The sequence below is a fragment of the Macaca mulatta genome, chromosome 12, assembly GCF_049350105.2.
Source record: "Macaca mulatta isolate MMU2019108-1 chromosome 12, T2T-MMU8v2.0, whole genome shotgun sequence".
Taxonomy (NCBI): domain Eukaryota; kingdom Metazoa; phylum Chordata; class Mammalia; order Primates; family Cercopithecidae; genus Macaca; species Macaca mulatta.
In genome coordinates, this window is record NC_133417.1 from 81,202,882 (window position 1) to 81,221,321 (window position 18,440).

At 37.5% G+C, this 18,440-nt stretch overlaps 1 protein-coding gene and 1 pseudogene across 3 annotated transcripts in view; one reads left to right on the forward strand and one right to left on the reverse strand.

The window, feature by feature from the left end:
• The first annotated feature begins 659 nt into the window (after nucleotides 1-659).
• The window catches only part of MTX2 (metaxin 2), a 72,629-nt gene continuing 54,848 nt past the window's right edge, over nucleotides 660-18,440 (forward strand). Inside the window, exon 1 of one of the 2 annotated variants that reach the window (XM_077956362.1) lies at nucleotides 660-883. In XM_077956362.1, the coding sequence (XP_077812488.1) occupies nucleotides 844-883 (40 nt within the window). In that variant the 5' untranslated portion in view covers nucleotides 660-843. 2 annotated transcript variants of the gene reach the window in all.
• On the reverse strand, nucleotides 6,359-7,660 carry LOC144333316 (small ribosomal subunit protein eS17 pseudogene; annotated as a pseudogene). The gene has a single exon (XR_013401884.1). The product of XR_013401884.1 is annotated as a small ribosomal subunit protein eS17 pseudogene (transcript).

Below are 18,440 nucleotides of genomic sequence, written 5' to 3' on the forward strand. Positions count from 1 at the left end.
AGCATCATTTCGGGTGTATGTAGTTGAAGCACAAATTATCTTCTGGCTTAGGTGCTGCTCAAGCCTCCTTTCTGCCAAGCATGTTTGAAAAAATAAAAAAATGAACACCAATGTGTACCCATGGACTAATCAACCCAGCAATATAATGCAAAAGAGGGAATTCACGCAGCCTTGAATCTGGGCCTCAGAGGACTGCCTGGGCAGGCGGTTTAAACTCCTTAAGCCTATATTCTTATCCGTAAAATGGCGATATTATTACTTTAATGGGTTGTTGAGAGGACGAAGTCAAATAGAATATATGTATATATATGTATACATGTGTATATATGTATATGTGTGCATATATGCATATATGTGTATATATGTATATAAGTTTGTGTAGATATATGTATATAAGTGCCTACTATCCAGTGGGCGTTTACAAATGTTACTTGCTTACAAAACTCTGGCTTACAGAAAGCACGCTAAAAAATCTCCCAGATCCCCCTGCCAGTCCCCTGGGTGAGAGACTAGCCGGGTACTTCGCTTCCCTCTGCGAAGACCCTACGCAGAGCCTGGAATTGGCGGGATGCAGCTCGCAGCGCCTGCGCCCGGTAGGACGGCGCGGGGGCGGGGCCGGCGGAAGCGCTCGAGTGTCGTTTCGGCTGCGCCGGAAGTTCCTAGCCGGGCCTGGCGGTAACCTTCGGGGCGTCGCTGTAGCTGCCGCTGCTGCTGCAGTGGGCTTTGCGGGTCTGAACCTCGGCGGGGCTAAGCTAGTTAACTGCCGAGAGTTGCCAGGTTTGCGGTGGAGGACGCTGAGGCCCGTGGGGGGCAGGCACACGGGCGCAGGGGCTCCCAGCCGACATGTCTCTAGTGGCGGAAGCCTTCGTCTCCCAGATTGCAGGTAGCGCGGGTGGCCGTAGACCCAGAAGGTGGCGGCGCGGTCTCGGGGAGTCGCGTGGGGTACAGGGTGGAGCATTCCTCCACCGTTGTGGCATTATACGCTGAACCCAGCCCGGAGGGTGGAGGCAGGCACGGACTACCAACCTTATCTCACGTATGGAAAAACTAAGGAGACACTTGGCCAAGGTCACTCCGCAGGAGCTGGAGTCGCGTCTCCTTCCCTTGGGCGGTACTTTGTCCCACCTCCCCATTCTGTTGGGAGGTGCTGGAGTATGAGGAGGAGGCCTTGGATTGGGATTGAGGTGGGGGGCGTGACCACAGGGGCAAACATCTGAACGCTTCAGTCTAAGAGTAGGGGCAGTTTCTGGGTCTTGGTACCCAAAGTTTAAGGTGACTGTCACTAATCAGTTGTTACCTATTGTTGTTGAGGGAACATCAGACTTCTTGCTTCCTCTCCCAGCGACACAGTAGTGCCATTTGCTAAGACTCTAGGAGTTGTTTATTTATTTATTTTGTGAGACGGAGTTTCTCTTTTGTCACCGAGGTTGGAGTGCAGTGGCACGACGTGGCTCCCTGCAACCTCCGCTTCCCTGGTTCAAGCAATTCTCCTACCTTAGCCTCCTGAGTAGTTGGGATTATGGGCACCAGCCACCACGTCTGCGCGGATTCATTGAGATATTTTTAAATCTGCATGTACTTTAAAGAAATACCTTAGAGTCGGTGCATTGAAAACGACTGATGTATATAGATTTCTGATTTCTCTTATTGAGGTTCTTATTTATTGCCATGAAAGAATAAATATTGTTGAGAAAGTGAGGAGACCAAACATAGGTACTTTGAGATACAGGCTGATAGAATTAGTCATAACTCCCTAGCAGTGTTTTCAACATGAGTACAGTAATGAAGACAGTCACCACAATAAATAGGTACATTTGAAGTAATAAGATAGTATTTTGGAAATGGGAAGTACAGAATGTGTCATAAAATTTGCTGGAATGTTTTTTACTGCTTTGCGTTTGTGTAAACATACATTTCTTTTTTTTCCTTCTTCACTTGAAAATATTATTTTCTAGAAGAGAGAAGCTCCTACTAGATTGCAAGCTTCTTTAAAGTAGGGATCAAACTTATTTTATTCCCCATTGTATTCATAGTCAGTTGGTGCTCAGTAAGTATTTGTAACCCAAATCAATGACTAATCTTGAGATTTCAAGGAATGATTATTTCCATTTTTACCATTCATATTGAAAACAAAATCAGGCTTATATAGTTAGATCAGCGATTTAATTTAGTTTGCTACTATGTTAAAAAAAAAAAAACACTTCACAGTGTATGTTGAGAGTGGTTCACTGGCTGCATGTGTCCTAATGTGTGATTTCTTTTAATGAGAAGATGATGAATGTCTTTTAATAAACTTTTGATACTGCTTTAAGTAGTGACGTTTAAAAATTTCTAGGCATTTTGTCTGTCTGCCGTCTTAGCTATTTGTAGTGATCTGTTACTCTAGGAGAAAGCATTGAAAGATGGATAATTCAATAAATGGTGTTGGAACAACTCCTAAGTCATTACACCACATGAATAAATTCCAGATAGATTAAAGATCTAAATATAAAACAACAAAATTGTAATAAAATAATTAGGGGAAAACATAGATTATTTTAATAATTCTTGGATAGCAGAAGAGGTCTAAGCAAAACTTAAGAATTCATAATCCATAAGAGAAAAAATTGGCAGATTTGATTGCAGAAAGAATTTAAAAACTTTGGTGAAAGACATCTTAAGTTAGTACAAATAAGAAGAAGACAAACCAACAGAATCAAGGACAAAGGATTGGAACAGGCATTTCACAAAAGGGTGAAATATAGATGGACAGTGAACAGATGAAAAGATGTTCTGTGTCACTAAAAATGTATAGCATCCTCCCGCCCCCCCATCAGATGGACAAAAGTGAATATGATTTCTAGTACTAATAGGGCATGGGGAAAACAGTTACTCTCAAACTTTTGGTTCTGTAAGTTAGTATTACTTTTTGGGGACTTAATGTAGCAATATTTATTAAAATGACATTCTCTCTCCTGAAAATTCTGCTTATGGGGGTTTATCTGATAGAAATGTAAAGACCAGTACTTAAAGAAATATACAATGATATTAATTGCAGCATTATTTGTAATAGCGAAAAATTAGAAATATTTTCAATATATGTCAAATTATTGTGTACCAGTCCAGCAATTCCACTTATGGTCATGTATCCAAAGGGATTGAAATTGTCTAAGAGGTATGTGCACTCCCATGTTCATTGCAGCAGTATTTACAATAGCCAAGATATGGAAGCCACCCAGGTGTTTATCAGTGGATGAATGGATAAAGAAAATGTATATAAGATACAATGGAATACTATTCAGCCTTAAAAAAGAAGGAAACCCTATCATTTGTGATAGAATGGATGGATCTGGAGGACATTATGCTAAATGAAATAAGCTAGACAGAAAGACAAGTAGTGATCTAAAATCTAATCTTTTTAGGGAAATCTAAGAAAGTTGATCTCCTAGAAACAGAGTACAAAGGTGGTTACCAGAGGCTGAGGGGACAGAGGTGGGAGATGGGGAAGAGGAATGGAGAAGAGGAGATGTTGATCAAAGGGAACAAAGTATGTTTGACTAGAAGAAAAAATTCTAGTGATCTGTTGCACTGCAAGGTGACCACGGTTAATAATAATGTATTATATATTTCAAAATTGCTAAAGGCTTAGATTTATAATATTCTCACCACAAAAATTTAAGTTGGTGTGGTGATGGACATATTAATTAGCTTGATTGATTTATTCTATTCTTTGATTTATTCTTTAGATCAAAATACCACGTTGTACCTCCTAAATATACACAGTTATTATTTGTCAAAAACGTACAAAAATTATGATATGGTCACATTTTTACAGATCCGAAAATGAAGAGGTGTATTTGTTAAACACATTGTCTTGAAAGCTATGGTTATATTAAGTAAAAAGTTATATATTTTGTATGAACTCATGAAATCTATATAAACATACGTATATTTATATATGTTAAGAATATTCAACTAATTTTAAGTAGCGATTGAGATAATAAAAATAGAGTGTTGGTAGAGGGTGGAGGAACTTCATTTCTGAATTGTTTGAATTACTATAGTGTGCATAGTTTTGTAATTTAAATGATTGTAATTGTTAAAATTTTTAAGATTATATTTTGTCAAGAAGTGGCATTACATTATGGATAAGGAGGCTGTCTTAATCTGTTTTGTGTTGCTATAATGGAATACCACAGACTAGGTAAGTTATAAAGAAAAAAAATTTAAGTCTCACATTTCTGGAGGCAATGAACTCCAGCTTCAAGGTGCCAGTATCTGATGCGAGCCTTTGTGCTGCATTATCCTGTGGCAGAAGGTGAAAATGCCAGGGAGGGCAAGAGCCAGGGACTGAGAGGGCTGAACTTGCTTTTATAACAACCTACTCTTGGGATAAAGAGATGAATCCATTCATGAGGGTGGAGCCCTCATGACCTAATCACCTCTGAACAATCCCACCTCTTAATACTGTCAGAGTGGCAATTCCATTTCAGCATGAGTTGTGGAGGGGATATTCAGACTATAGCAGTGGTTAAAGTAATAATTTATCAGAAACACTATGTTTGACTTGTAAATGACTTACAAATGTGACTCAAATCCAGCAACTGTTCTCAATATTCTGTTTCTGATAGTACAGGTTAGAGATATGTGTCTATGTAGACCTATTATAACTTAAGTAATTATGAATCTGTTTTTGTAATTGAGAGCTCTAATTTATAGTGTATCTAACACTTTGCTTATTACCCTTCCTTCCTGTGGACATGAGCTAACACTGAGTATTTCTTTTGGAAATGTTTAACGATATCTGGCATCTCTCTGTGGTATTCTTGAAGTGACTTCTTTGAGATCCTTATTCATAAGGATATCTTTTTAGAAGTCTTCTCTGAACTCCCCAGTTTAAGTGAACTGCTTCTGCCTCCTTACTACCAGTATTTCCCTTGCCAATTTTTTTCAGTTATTATTCCTAAATAGTACTTGTTCTATCCATTTCTACTGCTGTTACCTTAGTTCAACGCTTTGTCATTTTTTGCTTAGATAACTGTAGTAGTGTCTGAAATGATTTCTCTGCTTCCAGTCTGGCTTCCTTCCAGTAGAGTCCATACACTGCAAGCCTCGTGGGTTTTTTGTTTGTTTTAATTTTCTTTAAAAACAACAAAAAAAAAACCTCCTCTTGTTTTAACATTTTGTTGGTTTCCCATTGTCAGTAGAACAGCCTCATGTCTTGTCACTTCTTTCCTTGCCCCTTGCCTGAGATGTCCACTTTGCTTGAATAACTCCTGTTCATCCTTTAAGACTCTGGGCACCATTTTAACCATTTAATGTAAGTCTACTTGACGTTTTTTTCCTGTCAAATCAGAAAGGTTTGTTGTTGAGTTTTTTTCCTAATAATGATAATGATATGTTGCCATTATGGAAAATGAAAACAATCCAGAGATAAAGTAAAAATTACCTGAAATCATACCACCCAGATGAAGACTTTAGAATTCCATCCTCAGCATTAAAACTTTGATGAACAAAGCTATTTCATTCTCTTTCCCTGAATTAAAAAAACGACGTAATATATAATATGCATAATTTTTTGTAACCTGTTTTGTCATATATTGGGATCTCTTTTCATATCTGTGAATGGAATTACACATCATCATTTTAAAATGGTTATATAGTATTTCATTGTAATGAAGAAGCCAAAATTTATTAATGTAGTATTACTTAGATGGGTATTTAGGGAGTTGTTATCAGTCAGTTCAACCAGAGAAGCAGATGTACCAGGATATCTGTTTCTCTCTTTAGCCACACACACACACATGCATGTGCATACACAAACACATGCAAAGAATTGGCTCTTAATGTGGGGGCTGGCAAAGTAAGTGCAAAGCATGCAAGGCAGGCAGTCAGGATGGGGAGATCCAGGACTAAGAGAGCACTGGCAAGAACAGGTACTGCTTGGAGTGTCTGATCCCAGGGAGGACTTAGACCCTTTTTAAAAGGGCATTCAACTGATGAAATCAGGCCACTTGGGATACTCTCCCTTTTGATTAATGTAAAGCTAACTAAGTAAGGACTTCAGTTATATCAGCAGAATCCCTTTATGGCATCACCTAGATTAGGGTTAGAAAAGCTAGGAGGAAGTGTGTGTCTGCTACAAAATGACTATTGCCTCGCTTCTCTTCCCGGCACCTGGCGAAGAATATCCCTTGTAGCCCACTTTAACTGGAGACGTAGTAGAAAGGGAATTTTGGGAAGTGTGTTCAGTGTAGGTAAGCTGATGTGTCCCAAAGCCATCACATGTGTGTGTGTGATTTTGGTCTGTTGTAAGCAGTGCTTACATAAACATATTTTTGCATCTGTTCAGTCGTGTTTTGGAATATATTTGTTTTTTTTTTTTTTCTTTCTTTTTTTTTTTTTTGAGACGGAGTCTCGCTCTGTTGCCCAGGCTGGAGTGCAGTGGCCGGATCTCAGCTCACTGCAAGCTCCGCCTCCCGGGTTCACGCCATTCTCCTGCCTCAGCCTCCCGAGTAGCTGGGACTACAGGCGCTCGCCACCTTGCCCGGCTAGTTTTTTGTATTTTTTAGTAGAGATGGGGTTTCACCGTGTTAGCCAGGATGGTCTCGATCTCCTGACCTCGTGATCCACGCGTCTCGGCCTCCCAAAGTGCTGGGATTACAGGCTTGAGCCACCACGCCCGGCCTGTATATTTGTTAAAGTGGAAGATAATTTTGAATTTTTCTTTTAGCTTAATATGGAAAGAAATGGTAAGTTATCTTTTTGAATGAATAGTTGTTTCTCTACATGATGATGTGCTGGATTTAGAATTTTTTTTTTTTTTTTTTTTTTTTTTTTTTTTTTGAGATGGCGTTTTGCCCTTGTCACCCAGGCTGGAGGGCAGTGGCACAATCTTGGCTCACTGCAACCTCTACCTCCCGGGTTCAAGTGATTCTCCTGCCTCAGCCTTCTGAGTAGCTGGGATTACAGGTGTCTGCCACCATGCCCAGCTAATTTTTATGTTTTTAGTAGAGATGGGATTTCACCATGTTGGCCAGGCTTGTCTTGAACTGCTGGCCTCAAGTGATCCGCCTACTTTAGCCTCCCAAAGTTCTGGGATTACAGGTGTGAGCCACTGCGCCTGGCCTAGAATTTTAAAAGAAGGATAAAAATGGACCTGGATTTTTTTTTTTTTTTTTTTTTTTTTTTTTTTTTTTTTTTTTTTTGCTGTTGTCCCAGATTTATTGAAAATAATATAGCACTGCAGAAAAAATTCAAACAGGTCCCCGAGGCGTTTTGAAATTCATCCCAACTGTAGGCTGAGTGACCTGCAGGTTGGACAGACTGCCGAAGTCCAAAAGCTTCAGCATTTCCTTAGTGTCAGGATCTACTTCAGTTATCTCCTGATCCAGGGCTGAGACCTCGGGAACGTAATTGTCTCTCCTTTCTCTCTCCTCCTCCTGTAGCCTGATGGAGATACCTCTTACAGGGCCTCTCTGAATCCGCTTCATCAGATGGGTGACATAGCCTGCTATCTTGTTGCGGAGCTTCTTGCTGGGGATAATGGCGATCTCCTCGCACACGCGCTTGTTCATGTGGAAGTCGTTGCCCAGGCGCGTGTAATACTTCTCTATGATAACCCGGGCCGCCTTCTTCACGGTTTTGGTGCGAACGCGGCCCATGTTGGCGGGTCCTTGGTCGGACCTGGATGTTATTAAAAAATAGTTTAAAAATATTTTATAACCTGTATATTTAAGTTTTCATTTTTTTTAATGGCAAGATTTTTCAATACTTTACTCACATTTTTTTTTTTTTAAATTTCGTTCTTACAGTCAGTTGGGTATGAATATATCATAGGGGAGGATTGTGTAATCCCATTTGGGCTACATGACCACATTTGGAGCAGCTAAAAGGGTAGAATACTTGGGTGGACAGGCCTAACTCACTTGCCCATCCCTGTGCCAGTAGTGGCTCCAGGTATTAGGGCTCCATAGTGCCACCAGATACACAAAAGAAGGGAGAGAGGTGTAGAGCACTAAACAGCGGAAATTGGCTGCAGTGTGGATTGCTTCCTTCACCTTGCTTTTACACTTTCTTTGGATTTTGAAGTGAAAAGTCTAACCTGGGTTCTTATTCAGCTACTTCCTAGCTGTGTGAACTTGGGCAAATTAACTGCCTGTTTAAGTCTGAGATTTCTCATTTGTAAAATGGTGAAAATAATAATATGTTACTTTAAAGATACAATTTTGGTAAAGCTTTAAAAAGTTATTTGTGAATAACGTATAATTCAATAATAGGAAGCATCTACATAGTTATTGCCATTATTAAAATTACTTAGGAATGTATCCTAGAATACTTTGTTATTCCAGGATATTTATTTCAAGATATATGCTTCAGCCATGTTTATCTTCATTATAAAATTGAATCTTGGTATAAGTCATATTGGTGGTCTGTTAATTAGAATTGCCATAGCTGGTTACTGATAATAAGAGTAAGCTTTTGAGCTACCGTGTTAAATGATTTATGTATGTAATTGCTAATAGTAACAATTTGGTCTTGTTAGATAGGTATTTTGTGGATATGAATACTGAAACTCAGTATAAAGGTTAGGAGTAAGATCATTGGAGTAAGAGCTGAGTTCTAAGCTCAATCCTGCTTCTTGTTCTGTGATCTTGGACAAGCCTTTCTAGTCCTCAGTTTCCTCATTTGTAAAAGGGGATAATAGATTTTACAATGTATGTTAAGTGTCTAGTATAGGGTGGTTGATAATAAATGTTCAGTACATGTTACTTTCTATTGTTACTTTTATTGCCCAAAAGCCTTTCACCTTATAGTAAGGGGTCCTTTGAGGATATTAACTCTTAACATCTGGTATCCCATTACCATTTTGGACAGAAGAAAATGCCCAAAGTATTCTTATTTTTCTTTAGTCATATACCATCTTTTCTGATTTATTACTCCACTGGTGCCTTGCCATATTTTAAGCACATCAGTTAGTTTCATCATACTATAATTTATTAATCTTTTGAAATAAGCATGATATCTGTTCTGTTCTTTATTTAGAAGCTCAGTAAACTATATAAAGGATGAAAAAAGAATGGTCGGAATATTCCATTTATCTCATTGTGGGCATTTGGGTGCTTAATTATTTAAATTGATTAATAACTTCATTTAAGCAGTAGCATTAATTTATAGTATGAGCTAGGAAAGTAGTTTTGCAGGGTTCCATGGAACCCATATGTAAGCATCTTGAAAGTAAGTGTGATCAAAACGGGTATGTTCTTAAAAATTTGTTTTTATATTGGTAATAAAGTGCTTTCATTCCGTCTCTCCTCACATGAGTACTGGGGAATCTGGACTGTAAAAGCATTCAGAAGAGTTCCAGAGGCTAAAGGAAGTACAAAATATAGGTTTAAAGGCTTTTGTGATATAGAAGTGATGCTATTGCTCACAGTGAAGAAAATGATGGTAAAGGCTTGTACATGCATGTATCAGAATATTTTAGTGATGGCAGGTGCAACAGGTAATTGAAAAAATACAATGCATTAAATTCTTTTTTTTGAGATGGAGTTTTGCTCTTGTTGCCCAGGCTGGAGTGCAATGGCACGATCTTGGCTCACCACAACCTCCGCCTTCTGGGTTCAAGTGATTCTCCTGCTTCATACTCCTGAGTAGCTGGGATTACAGGGATGTGCCACCACACCTGGCTAATTTTGTATTTTTAGTAGAGGCCTGGTTTCTCCACATTGGTCAGGCTGGTCTCGAACTCCCAACCTCAGGTGATCTGCCCACCTCGGCCTCCCAAAAGTGCTGTGATTACAGGTGTGAGCCACCGTGCCCAGCCTTAAATCTTTTGCTCTTGAAAATAAAGATGTTTTGTTATTTTTACGTAGTATTTTGGGGATTTTCCAGTATTGAGGAAGGCACTGAGGAATTACTAAAAAGTTATTGAACTGACCGTCAAGTTTCAGAGAATTAAAAAAAAATCATATTAGTCATATGAATAATTTTGCACAGTTGTGCTTATGACTTTGGAGATACGAAGCTGAGATTGAATGGTGCAGATGGTAAAGCAAAACAGTGATAAAATAGGTTATACTTCAGACTAGAGGCAAGCTATAGTTTATTGACAGCAGTGGATCCTGTACTTTATTATACCATATTCCTGAGTAGATTGAAACTAATTTTTTTTTTTTTTTTGAGATGGAGTCTTGCTCTGTTGCCCAGGCTGAAGTACAGTGGGGTAATCTCAGCTCACTGCAACCTCTGCCTCCCAGGTTCAAGTGTTCTCCTGCCTCAGCCTCCCAAGTAGCTGGGATTATAGGTACCCAACACCACACCTCGCTAATTTTTGTATTTTCAGTAAAGACGGGATTTCACCATGTTGGCCAGGCTGGTCTCGAACCGCTGACCTTATGTGATCTGCCTGCGTCAGCCTCCCAAAGTGCTGGGATTACAGGTGTGAGCCACCCCACCTGGCCAAAACTAAATTCTTAAGAGCAGTGTTATGTAAATTTTTGAAAACTTGGATAATAAGATCCCTTCAAAGGCTTGTTTTCTGTTAATGGAATAGTTCATAGGCTATAATTTGAGTTTTAATTTTCTTAATGTGATTTATTAACATATTATACTCTGAAATTACATGATTTTTAGTTGTTAACTTAAAACTGGTGATGGGTGCCCCATAAAATTTGTCAGTCTTTCTTGAAGACTTTTGAGTTGTTAATGTTAGCCCAAACTTGCCATATTTTGGTGAAAATTGAAAGAAAATGCCACCAAACTTCTTAATATTTTTCAAACATTTTTGAAATGTCTTGATAAGCAGTTATCAGATGAACTGAAGATATCAAATACAGATGAGATATTGAAAATTCAGGCTTCTCTTTTTTTTGTTCAAAGACAGAAGTTATAATATTCAGAAAATCCAGGAATAGACATTTATATGTAGAAGAGAAGTATTTGCCTTGCCAGTAAGAGAAATGCATGCTTTAATTTTTTGTTGCTTTGTAAATGAGCCTCTCCTCTATTCTTGAACACTTTTCTTATTTTTATATGCTCTATAAATGAATGATGGCTTTGAACTTTTTTACATCAGTAATAAAAATGAAATTTGATTGGTTAGTAATAAAGAAGCTTCTTTTCATAAAAACAATCATTTTGTCATGACAATTCTCATTAACTGTAACTGTGTTGGCAAAATAGAAACCATAAAATGCATTTCACTGTTTTTATGCACTTAGCTATGTTTTTTTGCTGATTATATATTTTATCTCTAAGAACTTGTATAAGCCAAAGAATTTCTTCATAACTTAATCTGTCTTTAGATGGAAAAAAATAGACTTTTGATTGTGTATATTTTTTCCAGTGGATACAGTATCTTTGAGTATTACAATGGTATTTACCCCCACGTGGTCATATTTTATTACCTGGTCAATTTAGAGCACTAATTAGAACTTTATATGAATAAATTGTGTCATTTTTATAACATGAAGAGGCCATTATTATTCAAACTGTTTATTTCTGTAAAGTAATATTGGCGGCTGACTCTTCAATGATCTAGCCATTTTTTGATCTCCATTTCTTTTGATTGTTAGCTTTTATGTTATAGAAAAATGTTTTGGCATCATGACTTACAAGTAATGTTTCTAACTTTCTTATTTTATACATTTAAAGAAAGATTATGTGTCTTTATAAGAAATAACATGAAAATAAAAGTTGCTATCTAGTTTTCATTAGATGCTATCATTGTTATTTTTACTATTACTGTTATTACTGTTCATCGATTTAAGATTCTAATTTGGCTAGTCCAGGAGAACTAGTTACATAATGTTAACTTTTTAAGTGATAATTGACATTTGTTATTACATTGAGATTGTGAATTATTTTTGATGTATTTTCTCCCTAAGCAGTGTTCTCCTTTTTGCCATCTACTTGCACTGATTTTCTCATACTAGCATTTGGTGGCTGTTTGGAAAATATAAAATAATTTTAATATTAAAATAAATATTTAGAAAAGGTGCTAATGTGTGAGAAATTACAGAGTGCAAATTAAAGGCAAATATAAAGTATGCTTTCATTATTTACTGTTTTGTATTATCTTTGTATCATAGGTAAATGACTATTGGTCTGACTTCTATGAAAAGATATAGTTAGATTTGACTTTAGCTAGAGTTGTTTCTCTCTTGGAGTCTCTTTTGTTTCCTCAATCTGTGAATAATACAGCAACTGCCATTCAGGTCAGTTTTTAAAGATGGATGTAAGCCATTCTAGTCACTGGGTACCAAATCCTGGAGGTTAGGGAGTCATGGTGATGCGGTCAGCAAATTGGAGATACAGTGAGATTTCAGGAAGGCAAAGATTGAAGATATTGGATTAATAAAGTGAAACTGACTGGAGGGAAAGTGCAAGTGTCAAAATCTATGTCTGAAGCAGTAAAGTGGAATTTATAAACAATGTCAGGAGTCAGCTTGGTAACTGATTTAGATAAACAGGGAATTCTGAGGCTTCAGATGAGTCGACGTTTTGTGTGATTAATAGTTTTAGATAAACAGGGAATTCTGAGGCTTCAGATGAGTCAACGTTTTGTGTGATTAATAGTAACTATCAAAAGTCTTAACTGTCAAGTTACTTTTGCGGTGTAACAAACCACCCTAAATTTAGAGGTGTGTAACAGCCACTTTCTTATGTTCATGGATCCTGTGGGTCAGTAATCCAGACAGGGCACATGTTGCGAGTGGCACAAGGTGAGACATAACCATATCCACACACATTTGTGTCTTTCCACAAGGTCAGACTTTTGATGCTTATTCAGTCATAAAAGCAATAAGAAATATCGAGTTGCTTAAGGAGGCAATTCTCCTTAGTACTACCTGTTGACTCAGTAGTCAGAGCTGTGGCACATAGACTAAACCAATCCACAAGTCAGTCAATATTGTAAACCACACGTAGTAGTATACTTAATATATAAATGTTATGGATTAAAATTTCCACATCAAACGGTAACATTTAACATCAAGAGAAAAGGGGACAAGAAAAGATGTAATGAACCAGTTTAAGGAGAGCGTCGTGGACAAGGAGTGTCCTGGGCTGATCTGGACAGTTGTCAGTGTCTTGCAAGGAAGAGTTCTTGATTTGGGCAGAGCATTTGGCAGCAGATGCTGGGTGCTGATCTTGAGTGACTGCCAGACAGTGTCTTAAGATGGCCATCTTGAGTTGGTGGAGTTCTGCTCTTTTTATGGCCCTCAAATCTTCTGGTGAGGACTGATAGTAAAAAGTGTGTCTGGTTATGTCTTTATCTGGTTGGTACGTGTAGTCTCTGTTGATTAGATGAACATGTGGTCCCGGTTGGCATGATGCCTTTTTAAATGTAAGGTGGAGTCTTTTTCTAAGATAGGGTTACTTATGTATAGGGTGCTGTATACAGCACAGGAAAGATGGTTTGTCTCTCACTCATGATGTCTGGGTCTGAAAAGACTCAAAGGCTGGGAATGATCCAGTGGTTGAGGGTTGGAAACATCTGGAAGCATCGTCACTTACATATCTGACAATTGATTCTGGCTAGGACTTCTGCTGGGGTTGTTTTCTGGAATGCTTACATGTGGCTTCATGTGGCTTGGCTTCCTCACAGCTTGGTGGCCTGAGAGTAGTCAGACTTTTTATGTAGTGACTCAGTATACCACATACAAGTGCCTAAGCTAGCAAGGTAGAAGTTGCACCACCTTTTATAACCTACTCTCAATTGTCCTGCAGCATCACTTCCACAATATTCTGTGGGTTACAGTGGAGCTACAAGCCGGCCCAGATTCAAGGGAAGGGGAATTGTAGGACAGGAATTACTGTTGTGGACGTATTTAAGACATATACTTTGCCACAGTAACCAAGGTGGTACTGCCTGTTTTCGTTAGATCTGGGAACTGACAAAGCACACTCATGACTGAATAGAGGTTCTAAAGAAGGATGGGGATAGATGGGGAGTTGGGGGTGAGTAGTGTGGGTGGTCTTGTACATTATAATTAGTTACCTGTGGAACGCTCTGAAGCTAGTGATGCCTGCCTAAACATGCATGCATATACAAATACTCCTTTATTCTCACCAAAGGCCTATTATATGGAAAAATTGAGGATGGAGTTAAGAAAAGTATAGTTTTCAAATACTCTATGTGTCTTTGGTTAGGAATCACTGAATGATTTGGAGAGAAAGTGAATTCTTGAGTTTACACTGTTGAATTTGGTACCCATTGTTGAGATGTTATCATTCCTTAAATTGGTTCAATGATTTTATTTTTAGAGTTTTAGCAGTGTTTTTTGTTTTTGTTTTTGTTTTTGTTTTTTGCTGTCAGATACCTTTCAGGCTTTAGATAGCAAAAGACCTGCTTGTATTTTCTGCAGAATATGTTCATTGAGTATCTAATTTGAGCTAGGTGCTCTGCCAGGTGTTGGGGGTGTAAAAATAAGTAACAATTCTTGCCTTTCTTGAACTTATATTCTTTTGCAGAAATAGATCATTTTAACATGAAGAGCTATATCCTATAGTAGAAATCTGCACAGAGGTATCTAGTTTAGTTAGGCTTTGCTGAACATTTTGCCTCCCTTTCCTCAAACTGCGTTGGGGGTGTTAGGTTTTTGGTAAATATCTAAACTCGTCTTCATGCCCCCTACCTTCTATCTGGCATGTTTTGGATTCTTTTTTTGGATCCAATTCAGATTTCATCTCCTTTTGTGAATTCTTTCCTGTTTTCCTCAGGCAGATTTAGTTATTTCTTCATGAATATTTCTATAGGGCTTTATACACACTTTTGTTCTAATGTGGATATTAAGAATTATTGATTGAAAATATACTGTGAGCTGGAGACTTTATAGGGTACTTACATAGTTTATCTACTTTTTTTTTTTTTGAGATGGAATCTTGCTCTTTGCCCAGACTAGAGTGCAGTGGCACGATCTCAGCTCACTGCAACCTCCGTCTCCTGGGTTCAAGCGATTCTCCTGCCTCAGCCCCCTGAGTAGCTGGAATTATAGGCGCGCACCACCACGCCTGGCTAATTTTTGTATTTTTAGTAGAGAAGGGGTTTCACCATGTTGGTCAGGCTGGTCTCAAACTCCTGACCTTTTGATCTGGCCACCTTGGCCTCTCAAAGTGCTGGGATTACAGGCATGAGCCATCATGCCTGGCCAATCTAGTTTTATTCTTCCAATAACCTAACAAGATAATTAATATTTCCCTCTTTTACAGTGAGGTAATTGAGACAAGAATAGGTTAACCAGTTTGGCCAAGATAACTCATACAATAAGTTGTAGAATTGGGAGGGGAAGCCAGGTATGTGTGACTCTGAAATGTATGTTTTTTCCCTACACCACCTGTATTTGCTTAATGTATTTTAAATGGTTATGTGTACCTTAGTCACCCCTAATCCCAACTCCCTCTTTGTTCTTCACTTGCTCAACAAAATTAGATCCTAGAGGGCAATAACAGTTTTATATTCATCTTTGTCTTTGTATTATAGTTTTGAGTACATTTTGGATGTTTATCACCTGTTTGTTCATTTAAATGCTTTTAATATTTTTTAGGGGGAATCCTCTGAGCATTTTCTACTGTGTTCTCATATTCATAGGGAAAGTCTTTGATGGAAAGACTATTACCTCATTTCCTGTTTTCTTCTTCTTGGAGAATCTTGCAGTTTTGTTAACATTTCAGGCAGTATACTAATAAGTCAGATTCTCTGTGGGGGATAATTTGTTCTATAACTAGCTGGGAGTAATGAAGGAAGAGCAATAGTTTTTTGGTTAACTAGCTTGATATGAGATAGCGAAGTATATGTACAGTACCTGGAACCATAATCACGTAGTAGATACTTAAAAAAAATAGGTGCTGTCATTACAGTGACTGTATTTGGTTTAGATGGGAAGAACTACTTAGTTTGAAGGATATTTGTTTTCTATCTCTAGAGTTAGATTTAGAGAACCATTAAACTATTGCACTGTGAAGGTTAATGTTATTGAGGTCTGATAGTTGTGTGGGGCTGTTTTTGTATCTGTTTTTTGGCCAGATGGATTGGACCTTTACTCTTAACCAGCTGTTTTTCTATAGTTCTGCTGTTGATCTCATACTCATTTTTAGTTCTGTGAAAAGCTCAGTCATTTTAAATTTCAGATTACCATTTTGAAAATGAAAATTAAAAGTTTGAGTACCAACTACAAGACTCTTCTCTGTTAATTTATCATAATCATATGCAGTTGGCCTGCTTTTTATTGGAAATTCATGAAAAATAATGGATTTTTTTTTTTTTCTTTTTGTGATGGAGTCTTGTTATGTTGCCCAGGCGTGCCTCAAACTTCTGGGCTTAAGGGATCCTCCTGCTTCAGCCTCCCAGGTAGCTGGTATTACAGGTGTACACCACCATGTCCAGCTATGATGGATTATTTTTATAATGGATCAAAGTCTAAACATAACCATTTGAGAACATGACACATACATACTTATTAAGAAAGAATGGAAGGTTTTAAATTTGACTTGTATTTATTTACTTTACCCTGAGTTATTGGCTTGTTGGTGTTGTGAATTTGTTTTCTTGACCCTTGTTAACCTCTAGAAGTTTGTCGGGTTTACGAAATTGGTCCTTGAATACCATTTTGAAATTGATCTCTAGTTACAAATAGATAGATATCACAACTGATGTTCATAATTCCTAACTTATTTTTACTTTCCTTATCTAATACTTATAATGGAAAAACTATCATGTTACCACTTTGATTCCAAAGTAAGTGTGGCCTGAGTTCATTTATCTTAAAGGCTTTTTCTTGAACATTGTAAAATAGCAACATGTTACTAAGGCATGTTTTAAAACATGGCTTTAAGCCATAGCCACAATGCTTAAGGAGAAAAAGATAGTCAAAAATCTTCTTGAAAAAAATTTATCTACATACATCCTTACTACCATTTTCTCTGAGATAAACGAATGAAAGAGATGTAATCTTATCTCAAGTGCCATCTGTGTCTCTAGGATAGTCTTTGTTGTGGTGTTCACAGACCATCTGCATCAGATTTACCAGGAGTGCTTGTTAAAGATGCAGATTTTTGGTCCTCATCTCTACAGTATCAGAATTTGAGTTTAGGAAATACATAACTGTATCAAGTTCCTCAAGTGTACAGGAAGAGTTGAGAACTACTGTTGTAAGATAATTATAATTGCTTTAATTCTGATAATTATTACCCAAGAATGTTTATTTGTGAGCTCTGCAGGAGGTTAGCTAATTTAGTTGTGTGTTCACCGTAGAGTAATACTACTTGAGTTCAAATCCTGGCTGCTGTCACTTACTAGCATTGTGACTTTGGACAAATTACTTATGCTTGTGCCTCAGTTTTCTTATTGTAAAATTGGGAAAATAATAATAGTATCTACCTCATAAAGTTGTGGGGTGTTTAATATATGTCAAGCACTTACATGTACAGTAAGTACAATAAGTCTTTTAAGATTTTCTATTCAGCTTTCTTGAGATATAATTTACATACCATTTTAAATTTATAATTCAGTGATTTTTAGCATATTTACATAATTATGTGACTATTACCACAATCTTTTTTTTTTTTTTTTTTTTAATTTTCCACTCACCTCTCCAGTTACCACAGTCTAACAGTAGGTTTCCATCACCTCCAAAAGAAACTCCTTGCCCATTTGCAGCCACTCCTCATTGCCACCACCAGCTTGAGTCAACCATTGGTCTACTCTGTTTCTGTAGATTTGCCTCTTCTGGACATGTCATATAAATGGAATCATATGTTTTCTTTTGTGTCTGGCTTTTTTTTTTTCATTGGACATAATGGTTTTTGAGGTTCATCCATGTATTCATGTTGTAGCATGTATCAGTACTTACTTGGTTCTTTCTTATTGCCAAAAAGTATTCCATCATATGGATGTACTGCATTTTGTCTGTCGATTCACCAGTTAATGAACGTTTGAGTTGCTTTCCTTTTTGACTATTGTGAATAATGCTGCTATGAACGTTTGTATATATGTCTTTATGTGGATATTTATTTTTATTTCCCCTGGGTGAATACATAGGAGTGTAATTGTTGGGTCATATGGTAAATTTCTGTGTTTAACATTTTGAGAAACTGCCAAACTTTTCATGGTCCCACCAAGCAACATGTGAGAATTTTCGATTTCTCCACATTTGCAAAACATTTGTTATTGTCTGTCTTGTTGATTATAACCTTCTTATTGGGTGTGAAGTGGCATCTCATGGTGGTTTTTATTTGTATTTCCCTAATGACTAATGATGGTGAGTATCTTTTCCTGTGCTTTTTGGCGGTTTGTATATCTCCTTTGGAAAAATGGCTATTCACATTCCTTGCTCAATTTTAAAAGTTGGATTATGTTGTCTTTTTATTATAGGGTTGTAAGAGTTTCTTACATATTTTGGATATATGCTGTGTGAGTTTTGCGGAATCTTAATTGCTATCATTATCATAATCATCATCTG